This window comes from Cervus canadensis, chromosome 20, assembly GCF_019320065.1.
Source record: "Cervus canadensis isolate Bull #8, Minnesota chromosome 20, ASM1932006v1, whole genome shotgun sequence".
NCBI lineage: Eukaryota > Metazoa > Chordata > Mammalia > Artiodactyla > Cervidae > Cervus > Cervus canadensis.
This window is the reverse complement of record NC_057405.1, coordinates 25,916,764-25,934,366: the sequence shown is the minus strand read 5'-3', so window position 1 is coordinate 25,934,366 and position 17,603 is coordinate 25,916,764. Positions and strand designations below refer to the sequence as shown.

The 17,603-nt window shown below is 36.5% G+C and overlaps 1 protein-coding gene across 6 annotated transcripts in view; it reads left to right on the top strand.

The window, feature by feature from the left end:
* The window catches only part of FAM135A (family with sequence similarity 135 member A), a 75,108-nt gene extending 59,737 nt beyond the window's left edge, over nucleotides 1–15,371 (top strand). For all 6 annotated transcript variants that reach the window (XM_043439210.1, XM_043439206.1, XM_043439207.1 and 3 more), the window contains 2 exons: nucleotides 8,095–8,208; nucleotides 14,681–15,371. In XM_043439210.1, the coding sequence (XP_043295145.1) occupies nucleotides 8,095–8,208; nucleotides 14,681–14,886 (320 nt within the window). In that variant the 3' untranslated portion in view covers nucleotides 14,887–15,371. The remainder of the gene's footprint in view (nucleotides 1–8,094; nucleotides 8,209–14,680) is intronic.
* The last annotated feature ends 2,232 nt before the right edge of the window (nucleotides 15,372–17,603 follow it).

Genomic DNA, 17,603 nt, shown 5'->3' with positions numbered 1-17,603 from the left:
AATGTTCCTTCCCTGCTGGCTCAGATGGTAAAGAATCAGTCGGCAATGCAGGAAACCTGGGTTCAATCCCTGGGTTAGGACAATCCCCTGGAGAAGGGAATGGCAACCCACTCCAGTATTCTTGCCTAGAGAATTCCATGGACTGAGGAGCCGGGTGGGCTAAAGACTATGGAGTTGCAGAGAGTAGGGCATGACTGAGTGACTTTCACTTTTCACTTCTGTCAGAGTACCCAGTATATACCTTCATATCCTGAGTCTTCTGTCTCCAGACAGACCTCATTCCCGTCCTCATTTACCTGCTCGATACCTATGCTTACATTTCAAACTAAGTGTGTCTGAAATTGAACATTTTCTTCTGCTGCTTCCTCTTCTTTCAACCTTTTCTAAATGGTGCTTGTCCTCTGGATGACTTGGTGTGAAACATCTCAGTCACATCTGTGGTGGATCCTGCTTCATTGTGTATACCACATTCTGAATTGTGAGTGTCATCTCTGAGCTGCTCTAACATTACATATGGACATCTTTTATCATACTCATTACAGCTTATCTCATGTCAGTCATTTTTATGTCTCTTGGCCTTTTTTCCCTGAGTAGGGTCTGTCATGACAACCCTTTCCCACCCCACTCCAACATGTACCCTCCCTCAATACTACTTACAATACCCTCAAGAACCACTTAGCATAATTCTTCCCAGTAGGTGTTCGCTACAAAGCCATTAAATCAATGAATGATCTTTTCAATGTTATGTTCAGTACCCAAAAGCAGGTCAAATGTTGTATGGTAAGCTGAAAATCAAACCCATGTTTCTTGAGTAACTTAAACTAGTAAGCTTAAGCCCTAGCCTTTTAAATTTATTTTTCATCTTCATCTCTATCACCATGTCCTCCTCCTGCTCTTGAAACATTTGATATGAACACCAGGCAGATTTAGTCATTGAATACAGCCCACTTCATTTGAGTCTTGCTTTATCCTTTTCAGGATTCTGCCTTAAATACTGTTATGAATGTGAGGAAGATAATTGGAAATGGTTATCTCATGTGTTATCTGTTATTAGAATCCAGGAAACAAAGGTTCTTTTTTAGGTGAAGTTTTATGATTTTGTTTCTAAGGGTACAAGTAATGAGTTATTCACAGTATACAGAAGTATATGCTTCAGTCACAAAATCACAAGATATTCCTACAACATCACATGGTTCTCATGCGAGAAAAACTTAGACTGACTAGAAACATTGTGTGTAGCTATGGAGTTTGTACCACTGCTGCTGACAGGATTTGTTGTTGTTATTCAGTCACTAAGCTGTGTCTGACTCTTTGTGACCCCATGGCCTGCAGCATGCCAGGCTCCTCTGTCTTCCACTATCTCCTGAGGAGTTTGCTCAAATTCATGTGCATTGAGACTGTTGTTTTCTCTGCCCATCTCATCCCCTCCTGCCCACTTCTCCTTTGACCTTCTCTCTTTCCTAGCATCAGAGTCTTTTCCAGTGAGTTGGCTTAGGTCACCAAAGTATTGGAGCTTTAGCTTCAGCATCAGTCCTTCCAATGAATATTCAGGGTTGATTTCCTTTAGGATGGACTGGTTTGATTTCCTTGCAGTCCAAGGGACTCTCAAGAGTTTTCTCCAGCACCACAGTTCGAAAGTATCAATTCTTTGGCACTCAGCCTTCTTTATGGTCCACTCTCACATCTGTACATGACTACTGGAAAAACCATAGCTTTAACTGTATGGACCTTTATTGGCAAAGGGATGTCTATGCTTTTTAATACACAGCCTAGGTTTGTCATTTCTTCCTTCTAAAGAGCAAGCGTCTTTTTTATTTCATGGCTGCAGTCACCATCTGCAGTGATTGTGGAGCCCGAGAAAATAAAGTCTGTCACTGTTTCCACTTTTTCCCCATCTATTTGTCATGAAGTGATGGGATAGGATAGGAAGTATACAAAAGGCAAAACTGAATGTAAATGTTCCCTGGGGTCTGTTTATCTATACTGCATTTTACAAAGTAACATTTAATTAGCAATAGTAATAATAGCAGGGCTTCCCCTGTGGCTCAGCAGTAAAGAATCTAGCTGCAGTGCAGGAGATGAGAGTTCGATCATGTTGGGAAGATCCCCCAGAGAAGGAAATGGCAACTCACTCTAGTATTTTTGCCTGAGAAATCCTATGGATAGAAGAGCCTGGCGGCCTCAGTCCATAGGGTCGCAAAAGAGTCAGACACAACTTAGCGACTAAACAATAACAACAAGAACAATAACAACAACATAAGAAAAACACGAGAGAAAGTATAACTGTAAAATTTTACTATAAACATTCTGTAATCCATGGCATTCTCCTCCCAACAGATATTTACGTTACTTTGTAAAATTATTTGTAGACCTGAATAGATCTTTTGTGCTTGAAGTCTTTTTTAAGAATTAGTTATAACTTTTGCTTACAAGTTACTGATTTATTATTTGCCTTATAATGTGTGGCAGGACTTTCATCTCACCTCTGGTTGTACCAGCACTGTTTGGGAGTCAAACTTTGAAAGCACATGTGGATACTAGTTTTAGCAGAAACACTGACAAGTTTACTTAATCTAAATAACACTCAGTTTTTCCAGTGGTACAATGGGTACAGTCTTTCTCACAAGACCATTAAAGGTTAAACAAGATAATTCATATAAAATGATCAGCATTCTGAATAATACAAAACTCAGTAAATATTAATTAGTAAAAACACCTCTAAATGAAGAGGAGCCTGAACTAAAATAATATTATGGATTTATAAATCTGTTTGGGGAGTGTTTTTTAGCTGAACTGTCAATATTGCTAGCTATAAAGTTATTCAGATGACTTATGAAAATGCTAGCCTGTCATACCTGTGAATGCATTTACCTCCGTGACGTGAGAGCCCGGTTGCCCCCTTTGCAGCTGAGACACAGACATGTGGAGCGGCCGAGCGCCCACTGCCGCCCACAAGCCTGTACCAGCCTGCACGGCCAGGCCACCCGTGCTGAGCAAGGACGTGTACTCGCAAGGGTTTGAGAAGGCTTTTCTAATTTTAGCTTTAAATATCAGCAAATATTCATTAATTGCTTTTAAATTATAATATTGTCATAGGAGTTGGAGCAAGTCTCTCCGAGCTATGTTTTTTCCGTTTTTTTTTTTTTTATCATCTCAATGAAATTTGAGTAGTCAATTCCTAGGAAACCTCTACACCTGTATATGTACATATAATTCTTTATTCACAAGATAGAAATAGATGGGTTCACATCAGAAACTTTAAGTAAATATTAATAAAACAGGAAAACATAGAGCAGCATTTACTTAATGGATTTACTTAGCCAGTATGCCATTCTCAGGTATTTTTAAACAGGAGCCCTGCTGATAACTGTTCTGTTATACTTTACTTTGCTAAAGCTAAATACAAAGTCTCGGATGCCTTGGTCCGATTATTGCTTCTGTTTCGTCTGAACGGCCAGTTTCCTTCTTTTGAGAAAGCCTAAAATCATCTGTCTAAAGCAAAGTCAGACTCCTACCCTCTTCCCTTTTTTATTTAAGCAAGGCCTCCCCCATGGGTCTTCATTTTGAAAGTCTTTTTTTATCTCTGCAACGTATCATTGGGTAATAACTTTGCTTAATCAAAAGCTAGAACTAGAGCAATATGGAAGGTAAACTGTATCTAGATTAGGTGACAGCAGTACTGAACGGTCAGGATCACAGAGAAAGAAGGGTCAGGGGTGCTCTCAGCATTCCATGATGAGGCCTCAAAAATAGCCAAAGTACAAACTATCCATTGTTAGAATTTCAAAAACCAAATATCTTTATTTTAAGATCTTCCTAAATACATCTGCTTAGACTCTCTTTACCAGCTGTTGAATTCTGACAAATAAAATATAACAATTAAAGAAGTCTCTTGCAGTACCACTTTGGCACAAAATAATTTTTTCTTACAGCAGATTAGAGAGATGTTTAATAATAGGTATGACTTGATTTGTAATTAACATTTGTGTTTTGTTCCTGAAAGTATAGGAAAGCATCAGCTCACATTATTTTAAGCGAACTCTTTCAAATGTGTTTAAATGAGTAAAAATAAGAACAATTTAATATTGTGTAGAATATGTCCCTTTAGAAAGCACAGGATTTCTCATCCTCTCAGCACTGGGTATTCTGGGCTGAATGTTCTTTGTTGTCAGGGTCTGTCCTGTGCATTGTAGGATGTTCAGCAGCATCCCTGGCCTCTGCCCAATAAATAGTACACGCACACCTTAGCCCCTCATGTCCTAGCCCCTGCTTGTGAGAAACAGCATTGTCTCTGGACACTGCTAAATGTTCCGTGAGGTGCAAAACCACCAGTTCAAAACTGCTATTTTTGTCAATTCCAGAAAATAAACAGAAATGAGTCAATATGAATTGCTTTGTGTGTGCATCCTAAGTCGCTTCAGTTGTGTCTGACTCTTTATGACCCTGTGGACTGTAGCCCACAAGGCTCCTCTATCCATGGGATTCTCCAGTGAATTGCTTTAAAGCTCATTAACTTTTTCATGAAAAACAAATGAGCAGTCAAAAGTATCAGGAAGACTAAAAAATGAAGATGAAATTTACTATTATAATGTTCATTCATACATAAGTCATGTAATTATACAGTCCAGAAAAATTTTGAATATTTCCTTTTTTATCTTTTTCTTGGCAATCCTGAAAAGCAGATAAAATATTTAGAAACTTTTCTAGTTAAACGGTCTCACTCTACAGATGGGAAAGAAGTATTACTTTACCAAGTTAGAGGTAACTTTTCAACCAAAAATTAGTCACCCTGGGCTGAGTGAACGTCAGTGGACAAGGCTGTCTTTGAGCAGGTAGTCAGTGCAGGTGCAGAGAGGATGAACCTACAGTACAAGGCTCCCCAAACACAGCCTTGAGATGTGTCCGTCAGCTGGGCTTTGCTCACATGAAGTGCTGCTGTGATTCCCACCAGCACTGCACCTCGGGGGTCACTGTACTTCCTCTTTGTGCTTCTGCCCTCTCTAGCCAACACTGCTACACAGGAGTGGAAACAAAGACTCAAAAGAGGGGCCAGAGTCTGTTTCACTTGGCTAATGCAAAAAGCAGGCCTTCCATACTGGATGCTCAGTATCAGTAATAAATACATTGTTGTTGAAAACATGTTATTAAAATAATTCAATTTAAAATGCATTTTTCAAGTACAGTGCCTTTTTAAAGTACAGTGTTATCTTGGAAATCACATTTTAAAATACAGCAGTATCGTGTACCTATATCAGTGTTGGTGTCTTTGATTGTATTTATCATCATGGAATCAGAGAGCCTAAGGGTTTCTTGGACACCCCCTCCTCGTTGTTTCTTGGTTTGCATACGTCCACTCCACCAAGCTGCCTGAACCTAGGAGACACCAACCCTCCTCAACGCACCAAGGATCTAAATCATCTAATGCAGTGATTCTGAGCCTGAATGCCATTATTTCTGTAGAAGCACAGCAGAATCTCTGCAAAGAGTGATTATTTGGGAAAATACATTTAAATTTTAATTTAATGACTATAATTTTTATAATATAAACTATAGAAATAGAGTGCCAATAAGTGGGGTGGTAATTGGAGGGGAGCATAAAGTCCAAGGACAGATTTGTTGAGTGAGTAACTTTTTTTTAACATGAGAGATATATAAGATTTTACATACTGGTAAAAATTTTAAATATGCCGCTGTTTTGAGAAAAAGTACAGAAATGACCATTACTGAGCAAGGCTGCCACGGGCTGTGCAGCATCATTGCTGTCAGCGTGATGGGAGTGATGCCCCCGGAGCTGTGCAGTGTGGTTGCCTTTACAGAGGACACACAGGCATACATGTTGCTGCTGCTAAGTCACTTCAGTCGCATCCGATTCTGTGCAACCCCATAGACGGCAGCCCACCAGCCTTCCCCGTTCCTGGGATTCTCCAGGCAAGAACACTGGAGTGGGTTGCCATTTCCTTCTCTAATTCATGAAAGTGAAAAGTGAAAGTGAAGTCATTCAGTCGTGTCCAACTCTTAGTGACCCCATGGACTGCAGCCTACCAGGCTCCTCCATCCATGGGATTTTCCAGGCAAGGGTACTGGAGTGGGGTGCCTTCTCCGGGCATACATGTTAGGTAATAGAAAAAGCCAACTCTGCTGTTACATAGCTGGTTTCATGCAGCTCAAGATAAAATTTCAGTTAACAGTGTCAGATTTAGGAAGCACAGCACCTAAGGTAACTGGGTTAGAAGTGAAAATGTGCCGCGGGATGGTGGCTTTCACATTTTTTGGCTTGTTGACCCCTTAAAAGAATTTTGAAACAGTTTGTATCCCCTTGTATAATTTTATAGTGATACCTACAACTATTTTCTATAATTTTAAATAGTTGCAAAGGATATATTTTCTGGCATGTGAGGTAGTATACATTTACTATAATTGTATTTTCATAAAAATGTAAAGACTTAACTTTGAGCTATAAATTTAGCTCATTTAATTTGTGGGAAATATGTGCCATAACATCTAATTGACACAGTCATTTCTCAACTGTCAAACAATCGATCAAATCAAACTTTTTGTAAGAGAAAGTAAGACTTCATTTTTGGCTTGATTCTCCCGGGGTATGTACCATAAGAAGATCTGAAATAAATTGGAGAAATATCTTTCTCTCATAAGGTAGGAGAAGGAAAAATCATTTTTAGAAAAGTGCTCATATGGAAGCTGGGATGTAGAAACCAGTTTTCTTAAAAGATGTAAATGCTCATCTGCCCCATGGAATCTTAAATTACCCCAAAAGATAAGTGTATGCCAGCTCGAAGACCTCTGCTTAGTTCACACAGATGATTCCCAGAGTCGCGCCAGTGAAGACACTGGTTTCAAATGCTGTCAGAGGGAAATGAATTTGTCTCATGAAATGTGAGAATGAAGGGGAAAAAATTTGCTTAATCTTTCTAAAATATAATTGTTAAAATGTTTATGCAACTGAGTTCATTCGTATTATAGCCATTCTGTTATTTCACTTCTATTCCTGTAATTTTATATATTCAAGTGGCCACAAAGTAGTATCTTCTCATTGACAAAAGAAGGGATGACCTTATATTTGGCACAGAAGGTATATACCATTTCACCTGGCTGTTTGTCAGTCTAAACCCTTCTTGTCATTAAGGTTCTTAAGTTCCAGGGAAGACAGGGAGCTTCGATGAAGGCTTTTTATATTCTGGATCCACAGTAGTCCCCACAATTGACTGTCCCTAAAAATCTGAGTTTTAGGGCACAAAAAGTGTCAAAATTTTATTCTGGAACATTCCAGAACAAAATTTTATGTACTAGATAACCAATTCTAATGTGTTACCAATGTCTATATGTACTTTATTTAATTAATCATATAAAATTTGATTTTGTATTTAGTGGTCGGAGCCAAAGAGTAAAATGAGAAGATCACTAGTACTAAAATGGTCAGGAATGTAGTTTCAGTAGTTAAATGAGTTATTTACCAAAGTATCCCAAGGACACAAACCCTAAATTCACCTAGTTTACTGAAAAATTAAAAAATTTAAATAGACCTAACAAAAAGTCTATTGAATGGATCATAAAACTTTTTATTAAAACTTCAAAGTATTTATCATTTTGACATCATGCTTAAATAAGGAGAAAATATAAGTAATATTAGACAAGGGTTAAATGCAAACTTAAAAAGGCAGCTTTAAATGATTTTATACAGAGTTTTTTTTTATGGAAGAGTGTACTTTTCTTACCTTGGGAAATAATTCTGAATATTGATGAATATCCTTTGGAAATAAGAACATTATGACATAACATTATGGTAAAATTTCAGTCCACCTATCCAGTTTCTCCCTTACCCGCATACCACAACCCTTGCCCTCTCTCAGTGCAGACACGCAGTTCTCATCTCAGCACGTAAACTACATACAATGAAACTGGCAGTTTTGGTAGAGAATACCTAGAAATTTGGAGAAGGAATTCATCAGGTACTTAAAAAGGCATAAACTTAATACTATTGAGGAAGTACATTTATGGTCACTTAATATGATACTAGTAAGTTATTTAAAATCTGGTTAATTGTTGCACTATAACTCAGTATTTTTTTCTTCACAGGGCTTCACTATTTCAGAAATGTTGTCCTAGTGGGATCTCTGCAAGATCGCTATGTTCCTTATCATTCTGCCCGCATTGAAATGTGCAAGACAGCTTTGAAGGACAAACAGTCAGGTAACAAAGTAAATTAGAAATATTTTAGAGAGTTCTGTCTACATATGAGTCTCTCCCAAATTTTTCTTGCATTCATGTTCTCTCTTCTTTCTCTTGTCCTTGCTTTCCTCTGACTTCCTTTTCCACCTGCTGATTGTAACAGCTATCCTTTCTCCATTTTTCTTCATTTGTTTTCTTCTGCCATGTAAGATGTTTTGGCCAGTGAAACAGTAGTTGTTCTTTTGAAATCTCTTTTTCATATAATTACAAATGTTTCTCCATTTTACTGCTTCAGAAGTAATTTGTGCTTCAGTTTCCTCTGGTTTCTTGGGATTGGTGGTTGTGGTAAAGGTCATGCTCCATGTTTGGCAAAGACAAAGAGTAAAGTAACTATACTTGTTGGCAGCAAGTAGAGTAGTCAAGAAAAAAGGAGTTATCTTCGACAAAGGAGGCAAGGATATACAATGGAAAAAAGACAACCTCTTTAACAAGTGGTGGTGGGAAAACTGGTCAACCACTTGTAAAAGAATGAAACTAGAACACTTTCTAACACCATACACAAAAATAAACTCAAAATGGATCAAAGATCTAAATGTAAGACCAGAAACTATAAAGCTCCTAGAGGAGAATATAGGCAAAACACTCTCCGACATAAATCACAGCAGGATCCTCTATGACCCACCTCCCAGAATATTGGAAGTAAAAGCAAAAATAAACAAATGGGACCTAATTAAACTTAAAAGCTCTTGCACAACAAAGGAAACTATAAGCAAGGTGAAAAGACAGCCCTCAGATTGGGAGAAAATAATAGCAAACGAAGCAACAGACAAAGGATTAATCTCAAAAATATACAAGCAACTCCTGAAGCTCAATTCCAGAAAAATAAATGACCCAATCAAAAAATGGGCCAAAGAACTAAACAGACATTTCTCCAAAGAAGACATACGGATGGCTAACAAACACATGAAAAGATGCTCAACATCACTCATTATCAGAGAAATGCAAATCAAAACCACAATGAGGTACCATTACATGCCAGTCAGGATGGCTGCTATCCAAAAGTCTACAAGCAATAAATGCTGGAGAGGGTGTGGAGAAAAGGGAACCCTCTTACACTGTTGGTGGGAATGCAAACTAGTACAGCCGCTATGGAGAACAGTGTGGAGATTCCTTAAAAAACTGGAAATAGAACTGCCATATGACCCTAGCAATCCCACTTCTGGGCATACACACCGAGGAAACCAGATCTGAAAGAGACACGTGTACCCCAATGTTCATCGCAGCACTGTTTATAATAGCCAGGACATGGAAGCAACCTAGATGCCCATCAGCAGATGAATGGATAAAGAAGCTGTGGTACATATACACATGGAATATTACTCAGCCATTAAAAAGAATTCATTTGAATCAGTTCTAATGAGATGGATGAAACTGGAGCCCATTATACAGAGTGAAGTAAGCCAGAAAGATAAAGACCAATACAGTATACTAACGCATATATATGGAATTTAGAAAGATGGTAACGATAACCCTATATGCAAAACAGAAAAAGTGACACAGATGTACAGAACAGACTTTTGGTCTCTGTGGGAGAAGGCAAGGGTGGGATGTTTCGAGAGAACAGCAGCGAAACATGTATATTATCTAGGGTGAAACAGATCACCAGACCAGGTTGGATGCATGAGACAAGTGCTCAGGCCTGGTGCACTGGGAAGACCCAGAGGAATTGAGTGGAGAGGGAGGTGGGAGGGGGGGATCGGGATGGGGAATACGTGTAACTCCATGGCTGATTCATGTCAGTGTATGACAAAAACCACTACAATATTGTAAAGTAATTAGCCTCCAACTAATAAAAATAAATGGAAAAAAGAAAAAAAGAGGAGACCAAAATAAAATTAGAAATGAAAGTGGAATAGTTGCATCTGACACCACAAAAATATAAAGATCCTAAGAGACTATGAATAATCATACACTGATAAAATGGACAACCTAGAAGAAATTAATACATTTCTAGAAATGTAAAATCTCCACAGACTGAAACAGGAAGAAATAGAAAATATGAACATAATTACCAACAGTGGAATTTACTCAGAGGGAAAAAAAAAAAAAACCCTTCCCAACAAATACAAGTACAGGACTACACAGATTCATTGGTGAATTCTACCAAAAGTTTCAATAGAGGTACTAGCTATCCTCAAAGTATTCTAAAAAATTGAATATGAAGAAAGATTCACATTATTCTACAAAGCCAGCATCACCCTGATACCAAAACTGGACAAAGGCACCACAAAAAAGGAAAATTACAAGCCAGTATCATTGATGAACATAGAAGCAAAAATCCTCAACAAAATATTAGCAAACCAAATTCAACAATGTATTAAAGGGGTCACACATCAAAAGTGGGACTTATCCTAGGGATGCAAGGATAATTCATTATCTGCAAATCAATTGATATGATTCATCACATTAACAAATGATAAAAAACACATCATTATCTCAATTGATGCTGAAAAAGTATTTGACAAAATTGACTGTCCATTCATGATGAAAACTCATCACAGTGAGTATAAAGAGAATATATCTCAACATAATGAAGGCCACTTATGAGAAACAAAACCCAAAGCTAACTTCATATTCAATGGTGAAAGCTAAAAGCATTTCCTCTAAGACCAGGAATAAATCCACTCTTGCCACTTTTATTGAAATAGTATTGAAAGTCCAGAAAACTAAGATCATAGCCGCTGGTCCCATCACTTCATGGCAAATAGGTGGGGAAACAGTGGAAACACTGACAGACTTTATTTTCTTGGGCTTCCATATCACTGCAGCCATGAAATTAAAAGATGCTTGCTCCTTGGAAGAAAAGCTATGACACACCTAGACAGCATATTTTAAAAGTAGAGATATTACTTTACTGACAAAGGCCCCTATAGTCAAAGCTATGGTTTTTCCAGTAGTCATGTATGGATGTGAGAGTTGGACCATAAAGAAGGCTGAGTGCTGAAGAATTGATGCTTTTGAACTGTGGTGTTGGAGAAGATTTCTTGAGAGTCCCTTGGACTGCAAGGAGATCAAACCAGTCAATCGTGAAGGACATCAATCCTGAATATTCGTTGTAGGGACTGATGTTGAGGCTGAAGCTCCAAGACTTTGGCCACCTGATGTGAAGAGCCAACTCACTGGAAAAGACCCTGATGCTGGGAAAGATTGAAGGCAGAGAATTGGATGACAGAGGACGAGATGGTTGGATGGCATTACCAACTCAATGAACATGAGTTTGAGAAAGCTCCAGGAGATGGTGAAGGGCAGGGAAGCCTGGCATGTTGCAGTGCATGGAGTCACAAAGAGTCGGACATGACTGAGCAACTGAAAAACAACAACTCATAGCAATCAGGCAGAAAAAGAAATAAAAGTCATCCAAACTAGAAGAGAAGAAGTAAAACTGTTACTGTTTGCAGATGTCATGATACTATTTGCTTTTCTATACACTGATAATGAACTATAAGAAAGAGAAAGCAAGAAAACAGTCCTGTTTGAAATTCCATCAAAAACAAAATCCCTAGGAATAAACAATGAGATGAAAGACCTACACTCTGAAAACTGTGAAACACTGATGAAGGAAATTGAAGATGATAGAAAGAAATGGAAAGATATCCATGGATTGGAATTAACACTGTTAAAATGTCTGTACTCCCCCAAGCAATTTACAGGTTCAAAACAATCCTCATCAACATACCAGTGGCATTTTTCACAGAACTAGAACAAATAATCCTAAAATTTATATGGAACCAAAAAAGATCCCAGATAACCAAAAGCAATCTTGAGGAAAAAAAGAACAAAGCTGGACAGTCACACTCCCTGACTTCAGACTATGCTATGAAACTACTGTAATCAAAACAACATGTTGCTGGCAAAAAAACAGCCACAGAGATCAACGGAACAGACTAGAGTCCCCAGACATAAATGCACACACCTATATGGTCAGTTAATCTGTGACAAAAGAGGCAAAAACATACAACGGGGAAAAAGATAGTCTCTTCGATAAGTGGTACTGGAAAAACTGGGCAGCTACATGTAAAAAGATGAAAATAGAACATTTTCTCACAACATATACAAAAATAAACTCAAAATGGATAAAAATATGAGTTTAGAAACCATAAAAGTCCTATAAGAAAACATAGGCCAAAAAAAAAAAAAAATAGAACACTCTTTGACACAAGTCATAGCAGTATTTGCATCTATCTCCTCTCAGTGGGCTTCCCAAGTGGCGTTAGTGGTAAAGAACCCACAAAAGCAAAAATAAACAAATGAGACCTAAATAAAACTTCCAGTGTTAACGCTTTTGCACAGCAAAGGAAACCATCAAGAAAAAACAAAAAGACCACCTGCTGAATGGGAGAAAATACTTGCAAATGATGTGACTAGTAAACCAAATTAAATACACAGCTCATACAACTCAACATCAAAAACAAAAACAAACAAACAAAAATAAACCAAATTATAAAATGGGCAGAACACCTGAACAGACATTTCTCCAAAGAAAACATACAGATGGCCAATAGGCACATGAAAAGCCGCTCAACTTTGCTAATTATCAGGGAAATGCAAATCAGAATCACAATAACAAATGTTGGTGAGAATGTGGAGAAAAGGGAATCCTTGTATATTTGTAGTGGGAATGTAAACTGGTTCAGCCATTGTGTCAAACAATATGGAGTTTCTTCAAAAAATTAAAAATAGAACTACCATATGATCCAGTAATTCCACTTCTGGGTATATTGCCAAAGAGAAAGAAAACACTAATTCCAAAAGATACATGCACCCCAATAGTCATAGTAGCATTGTTTAGAGTAGTCAAGATATGGAGGCAACCTGTGTCCATCAACAGATGAATGGATAAAGAAGATGTGGTACATATATACAGTGGAATATTACTCAGCCATTTGAAAGAATGGAATATTGCCCTTTGTAACAACATGGATGGACCTAGAGGTATTATGCTTAGTGAAATAAGTCAGAGAAAGATAAATACACAATGTGTTATCACATATATGTGGAATCTAAAAAGTAAAGCAGATGATTAAATATAACAAAGAAGAAACAAATTCACAGCTACAAAGAACAAACTAGTGATTACCACTGGGGAGAGGGGTGGGGGAAGGGCAAGATACAGGTAGATACAAACTACTATGTGTAAAACAAACTATAAGAATATACATGCATGCTAAGTCGCTTCGGTTGTGTCCAACTCTTTGCGACCCTATGGACTCTAGCCCACCAGGCTCCTCTGTCCATGGAATTCTCCAGGCAAGGATACTGGAGTGGGTTGCCATGCCCTCCTCCAGGGGATCTTCCCTACCCAGGGATCGAACCCATGTATCTTATGTCTCCTGCATTGGCAGGGGGCTTCTTGACCACTAACACTACCTGAGAAGACAGAAGAATATACAGTACAGGGAATGTAGCCAATATTTCATAGTAACTTTAAATGGAGTATAATCTATGAAAATATAGAATCAATGTATACCTGAAACTAATATAATACTAGAAATCAACTATACTTCAATTTAAAAAAAAATTTTTAAGCTTTTTTGTAAATCTGTATGATAGTAATCCCTCTTTTAGACACTTCTCACTCTTCTTTCTCTAATTATACTTCTGTATACTATTCCCTTCTCATCGTTCCTCCAGACTACATCCTTCCTCTTCTCTGAAATTTAGTACCTTCATCCCTAAAATTCATGTTTGATGGATATATGTTAGCACTCATCTGTTAATAATGAAGTAATGTATGAGCATTAAAAACTGTCTTGCCCCTTTTAAGGCAGTTTGTGCTTTTATGTGTATATATGTATGTAAAATTTATCATTTAAGCTTTGCATGCTCTCAATAAATCCATTATAAGAATTAACCAGAAAGAGAGAAAGGAGCACAATTTTGGAATTAAAAGTAAAACCAAGCATTAAATAAACCTGCAGGCCAAAAAATAGAAAGAATTCTATTTGATCTTTGAGCCAACTCACATTGTCCTTCTGATTATGGAAAGTTACTATTCTTTCTCAAAATAATTTAGAAATATGTGGAATAATGTTAACTGCCATGGAAACTTTTTTAAAGTGTTTGCTCTAGACTCAAGTTTTAAATTTAGCCTTGTCAGAATGTCTCATCATGGCTCCTCTACAGTTGTAAGAGACTTCCATGTTCAAGAAAACTATTTTCTCTATTATATTCATTATTTTTAATTAATACCAAGTTGACAAAAACAATGTATAATAAATTTGTTATTTTACTTAGCTACATAATGTGATCATTTATATTTTCTCTACAATAGTCTCAAAAATTATATTCAAGCAAAAAATTCTTTTAAAAGACATTTTTTTGCTTTAAATGGAAATAATGTAACTAAATTTTTTAAATTATATAAAAGTTGGAGAAGAATTTTTTTTCAGTTCTTTTTGTGAACTGACTTTCCTTTTTTATATTTGTCCCATAGGACAGATCTATTCAGAAATGATCCACAACTTACTTCGCCCGGTTCTGCAAAGCAAGGACTGTAACTTGGTTCGATATAATGTCATCAATGCATTGCCCAATACAGCTGATTCACTCATTGGCAGAGCTGCACATATAGCTGTTCTGGATTCAGAAATATTTTTAGAGAAATTCTTTCTGGTTGCTGCCCTCAAATATTTCCAATAGAATTAAAAACATTGGTAGAGACTTGACAATTACCTCATTCAGCAATGATTTAGATAATCTATTATAATAAACTATAGATGCTGATAAGTTCTAAGAAATATTTATACCTTTTTATATGGAAGATAATTTATATCATCCATGTTTAGAGCTTTTTAAACATCAACTTTACTTTCTAGGTAATGTGCCTGTGCAATATTTTTTAATTTCATCTTTTTACTTTTCTATTACTTTTTCATATATTTTGCTACATAAGTATTTCAGTGAAACTTTAAGCCCATATGTATGTGTGATTGTTTTATTATTGGCTTTCCACAATCCTTACATCAGACAGATCATATTAAAGGCCATTATTGCTAGAATCACTCCAAAATCACTGCAGATGGTGACTGCAGCCATGAAATTAAAAGACGCTTGCTCCTTGGAAGAAAAGCTATGACCAAGCTAGCAGCATATTAAAAAGCTGAGGCATTACTTTGCTGACAAAGGTCCATCTAGTCAAAGCTATGGTTTTTCCAGTGGTCATGTATGGATGTGAGTGTTGGACAATAAAGAAAGCTGAGCGCCAAAGAATTGACGCTTTTGAACTGTGGTGTTGGAGAAGACTCTTGGAGAGTCCCTGGGACTGCAAGGAGATCCAACCAATCCATCCTAAAGGAGATCAGTCCTGAGTGTTCATTGGAAGGACTGATGTTGAAGCTGAAACTCCAATACTTTGGCCACCTGATGCGAAGAGCTGACTCCTTGGAAAAGACCCTGATGCTATCAGAAATTGAAGGGAGAAGGAGAAGGAGACAACAGAGGATGAGATGGTTGGATGGCATCACTGACTCGATATGCTAGGCAGGGAAGCTCCAGGAGTTAGTGATAGACAGGGAAGACTGGTGTGCCATAGTGCATCAGGTCACAAAGAGTCACACAACTGAGTGACTGAACTGAATTGCTAGAATAGCATGAGATTTTAAATTTTCTAGTATTGGGTATTATTTAGTTAGTCATAAATTTTACTTTTAACATTTTACTATGTTTAACTGGAAATAAAATTATGGCTGCTAAAATATATTTTTTGAAATCAACTATTTTGCCCTCCCAAACCAGGTAGTTCATATATGACAATGTTATAAAAGTTTTCTATAAAAAGTTATTATTACTGTTGCTAGTAAACATCTGCCATGCCTATTAAAATATATTTTCTACAGGTGATTTCAACATTATTTCTCATATTGACTTTTATTACTGGAACTTTTCATGTTCATATTAGCAGCATCTAGAGATTTTTTGAATGTTTGAATGCCCTCTGCCTTGATTTGGTTGGAATTTTGCTAAATTTGGTAATGTTGCTTGAACTTTCTGACTACATTTCTTTAACTTTTTCATGGACTTCCTTGTATGTACATAATAATTAAATGTTGAAATTTATGAAATACTTTTATGAATTTAGATAATTTTTAAATATTGCTAAAATTTGTTGAACTAAAGAGTAATGTAAATAAAATAATTCATGGAACAAAATAATTAACTTTACATGTTTGGTGACACAGATGCAAATGTTTTGATATATGGAGATGTTAAGTCTCTTGACTTTACTCAAGGTGCTGAATAGCATTAAATTCACTATTTTCCTTTCCTGTTTTACTTGTGAAGATAATAATGCACTAAGGATAGATAGAAGGTCTATTTGCATTTACCAGTTGTGATAGAAGGCTTTTGTAAATATGTATTGTAAAATTGATGCATGTTTATTTTTAGCATTGTGTTATTGCCTCTGCTGCTAATAAATGAACAAATGACTATCTGGAGGAACAGCTAAAACACTCGCTTATTTTCAGAATACTAGAGGTATATTTTTATTTATAATTGGATAGACTATATTAATTAACTTTATAGGACAGTGTGATTGTGTAACTTATACCTTTGTATGAACTATTTTTATAATTTATATCATTTGCATATGTTAAAACATATTTCATTATGCTTCATAATTATTTACTTTTTAAAAAGCATATGAAAATTTTTGAATTGAGTAAGCAATAATATTCCAAGTGCATTATAACTGGAAAATGTAAATGCATTATTCACCCTGTATTTTTGCTACACACATTTTTTCATCTTCACATTCCTTGGTCCTGAGTTTAAAATACCATACTTTTTTCTTGTATTTCTTTTCATTTCTTATTTTAACTAAAAGAAGTTTCACATATGAGTTTGAATAATCTTCTGGGTTTATCAAAGTATTAATTCTTATTAATAATCATACTATTGTTTTTAAGGGAAAATTGCTCTTATGACCATGGTTGGTTGATTGGATGTTTGTTGTTTTAATACAGTTTTAAAAACATATCAGTGATCATGGTTTCCAGTCCAATAGATTTAATTTCTGATTTACCAGAGAAACTGTTATACACTATTCACCTTCAAATTCAGAGTGCAGGGGTCGGGCAACAATCATCTGATACAGTGTAGTTGACTCTTAGAGAATGAATGTCATTAAAGTTTACATCAGTTAGAATTTTGGGTTGTAAATAACAAAAACCATTGTGATTAACTCAAGCAGAAAAAGAATTTATTGAAAAATATATGTAGTTCACAAAATTGACGGAAAGACTAGAAAACTACTCTTAGAAAACAGGTAGAAACCAAGGAAGCTAGGTGACCAAAATTATAGCCAGGTTCCCACTCCAGAGGAGCTAGAGGTTTGTGTATGTTTCTGCTGGCAGGGA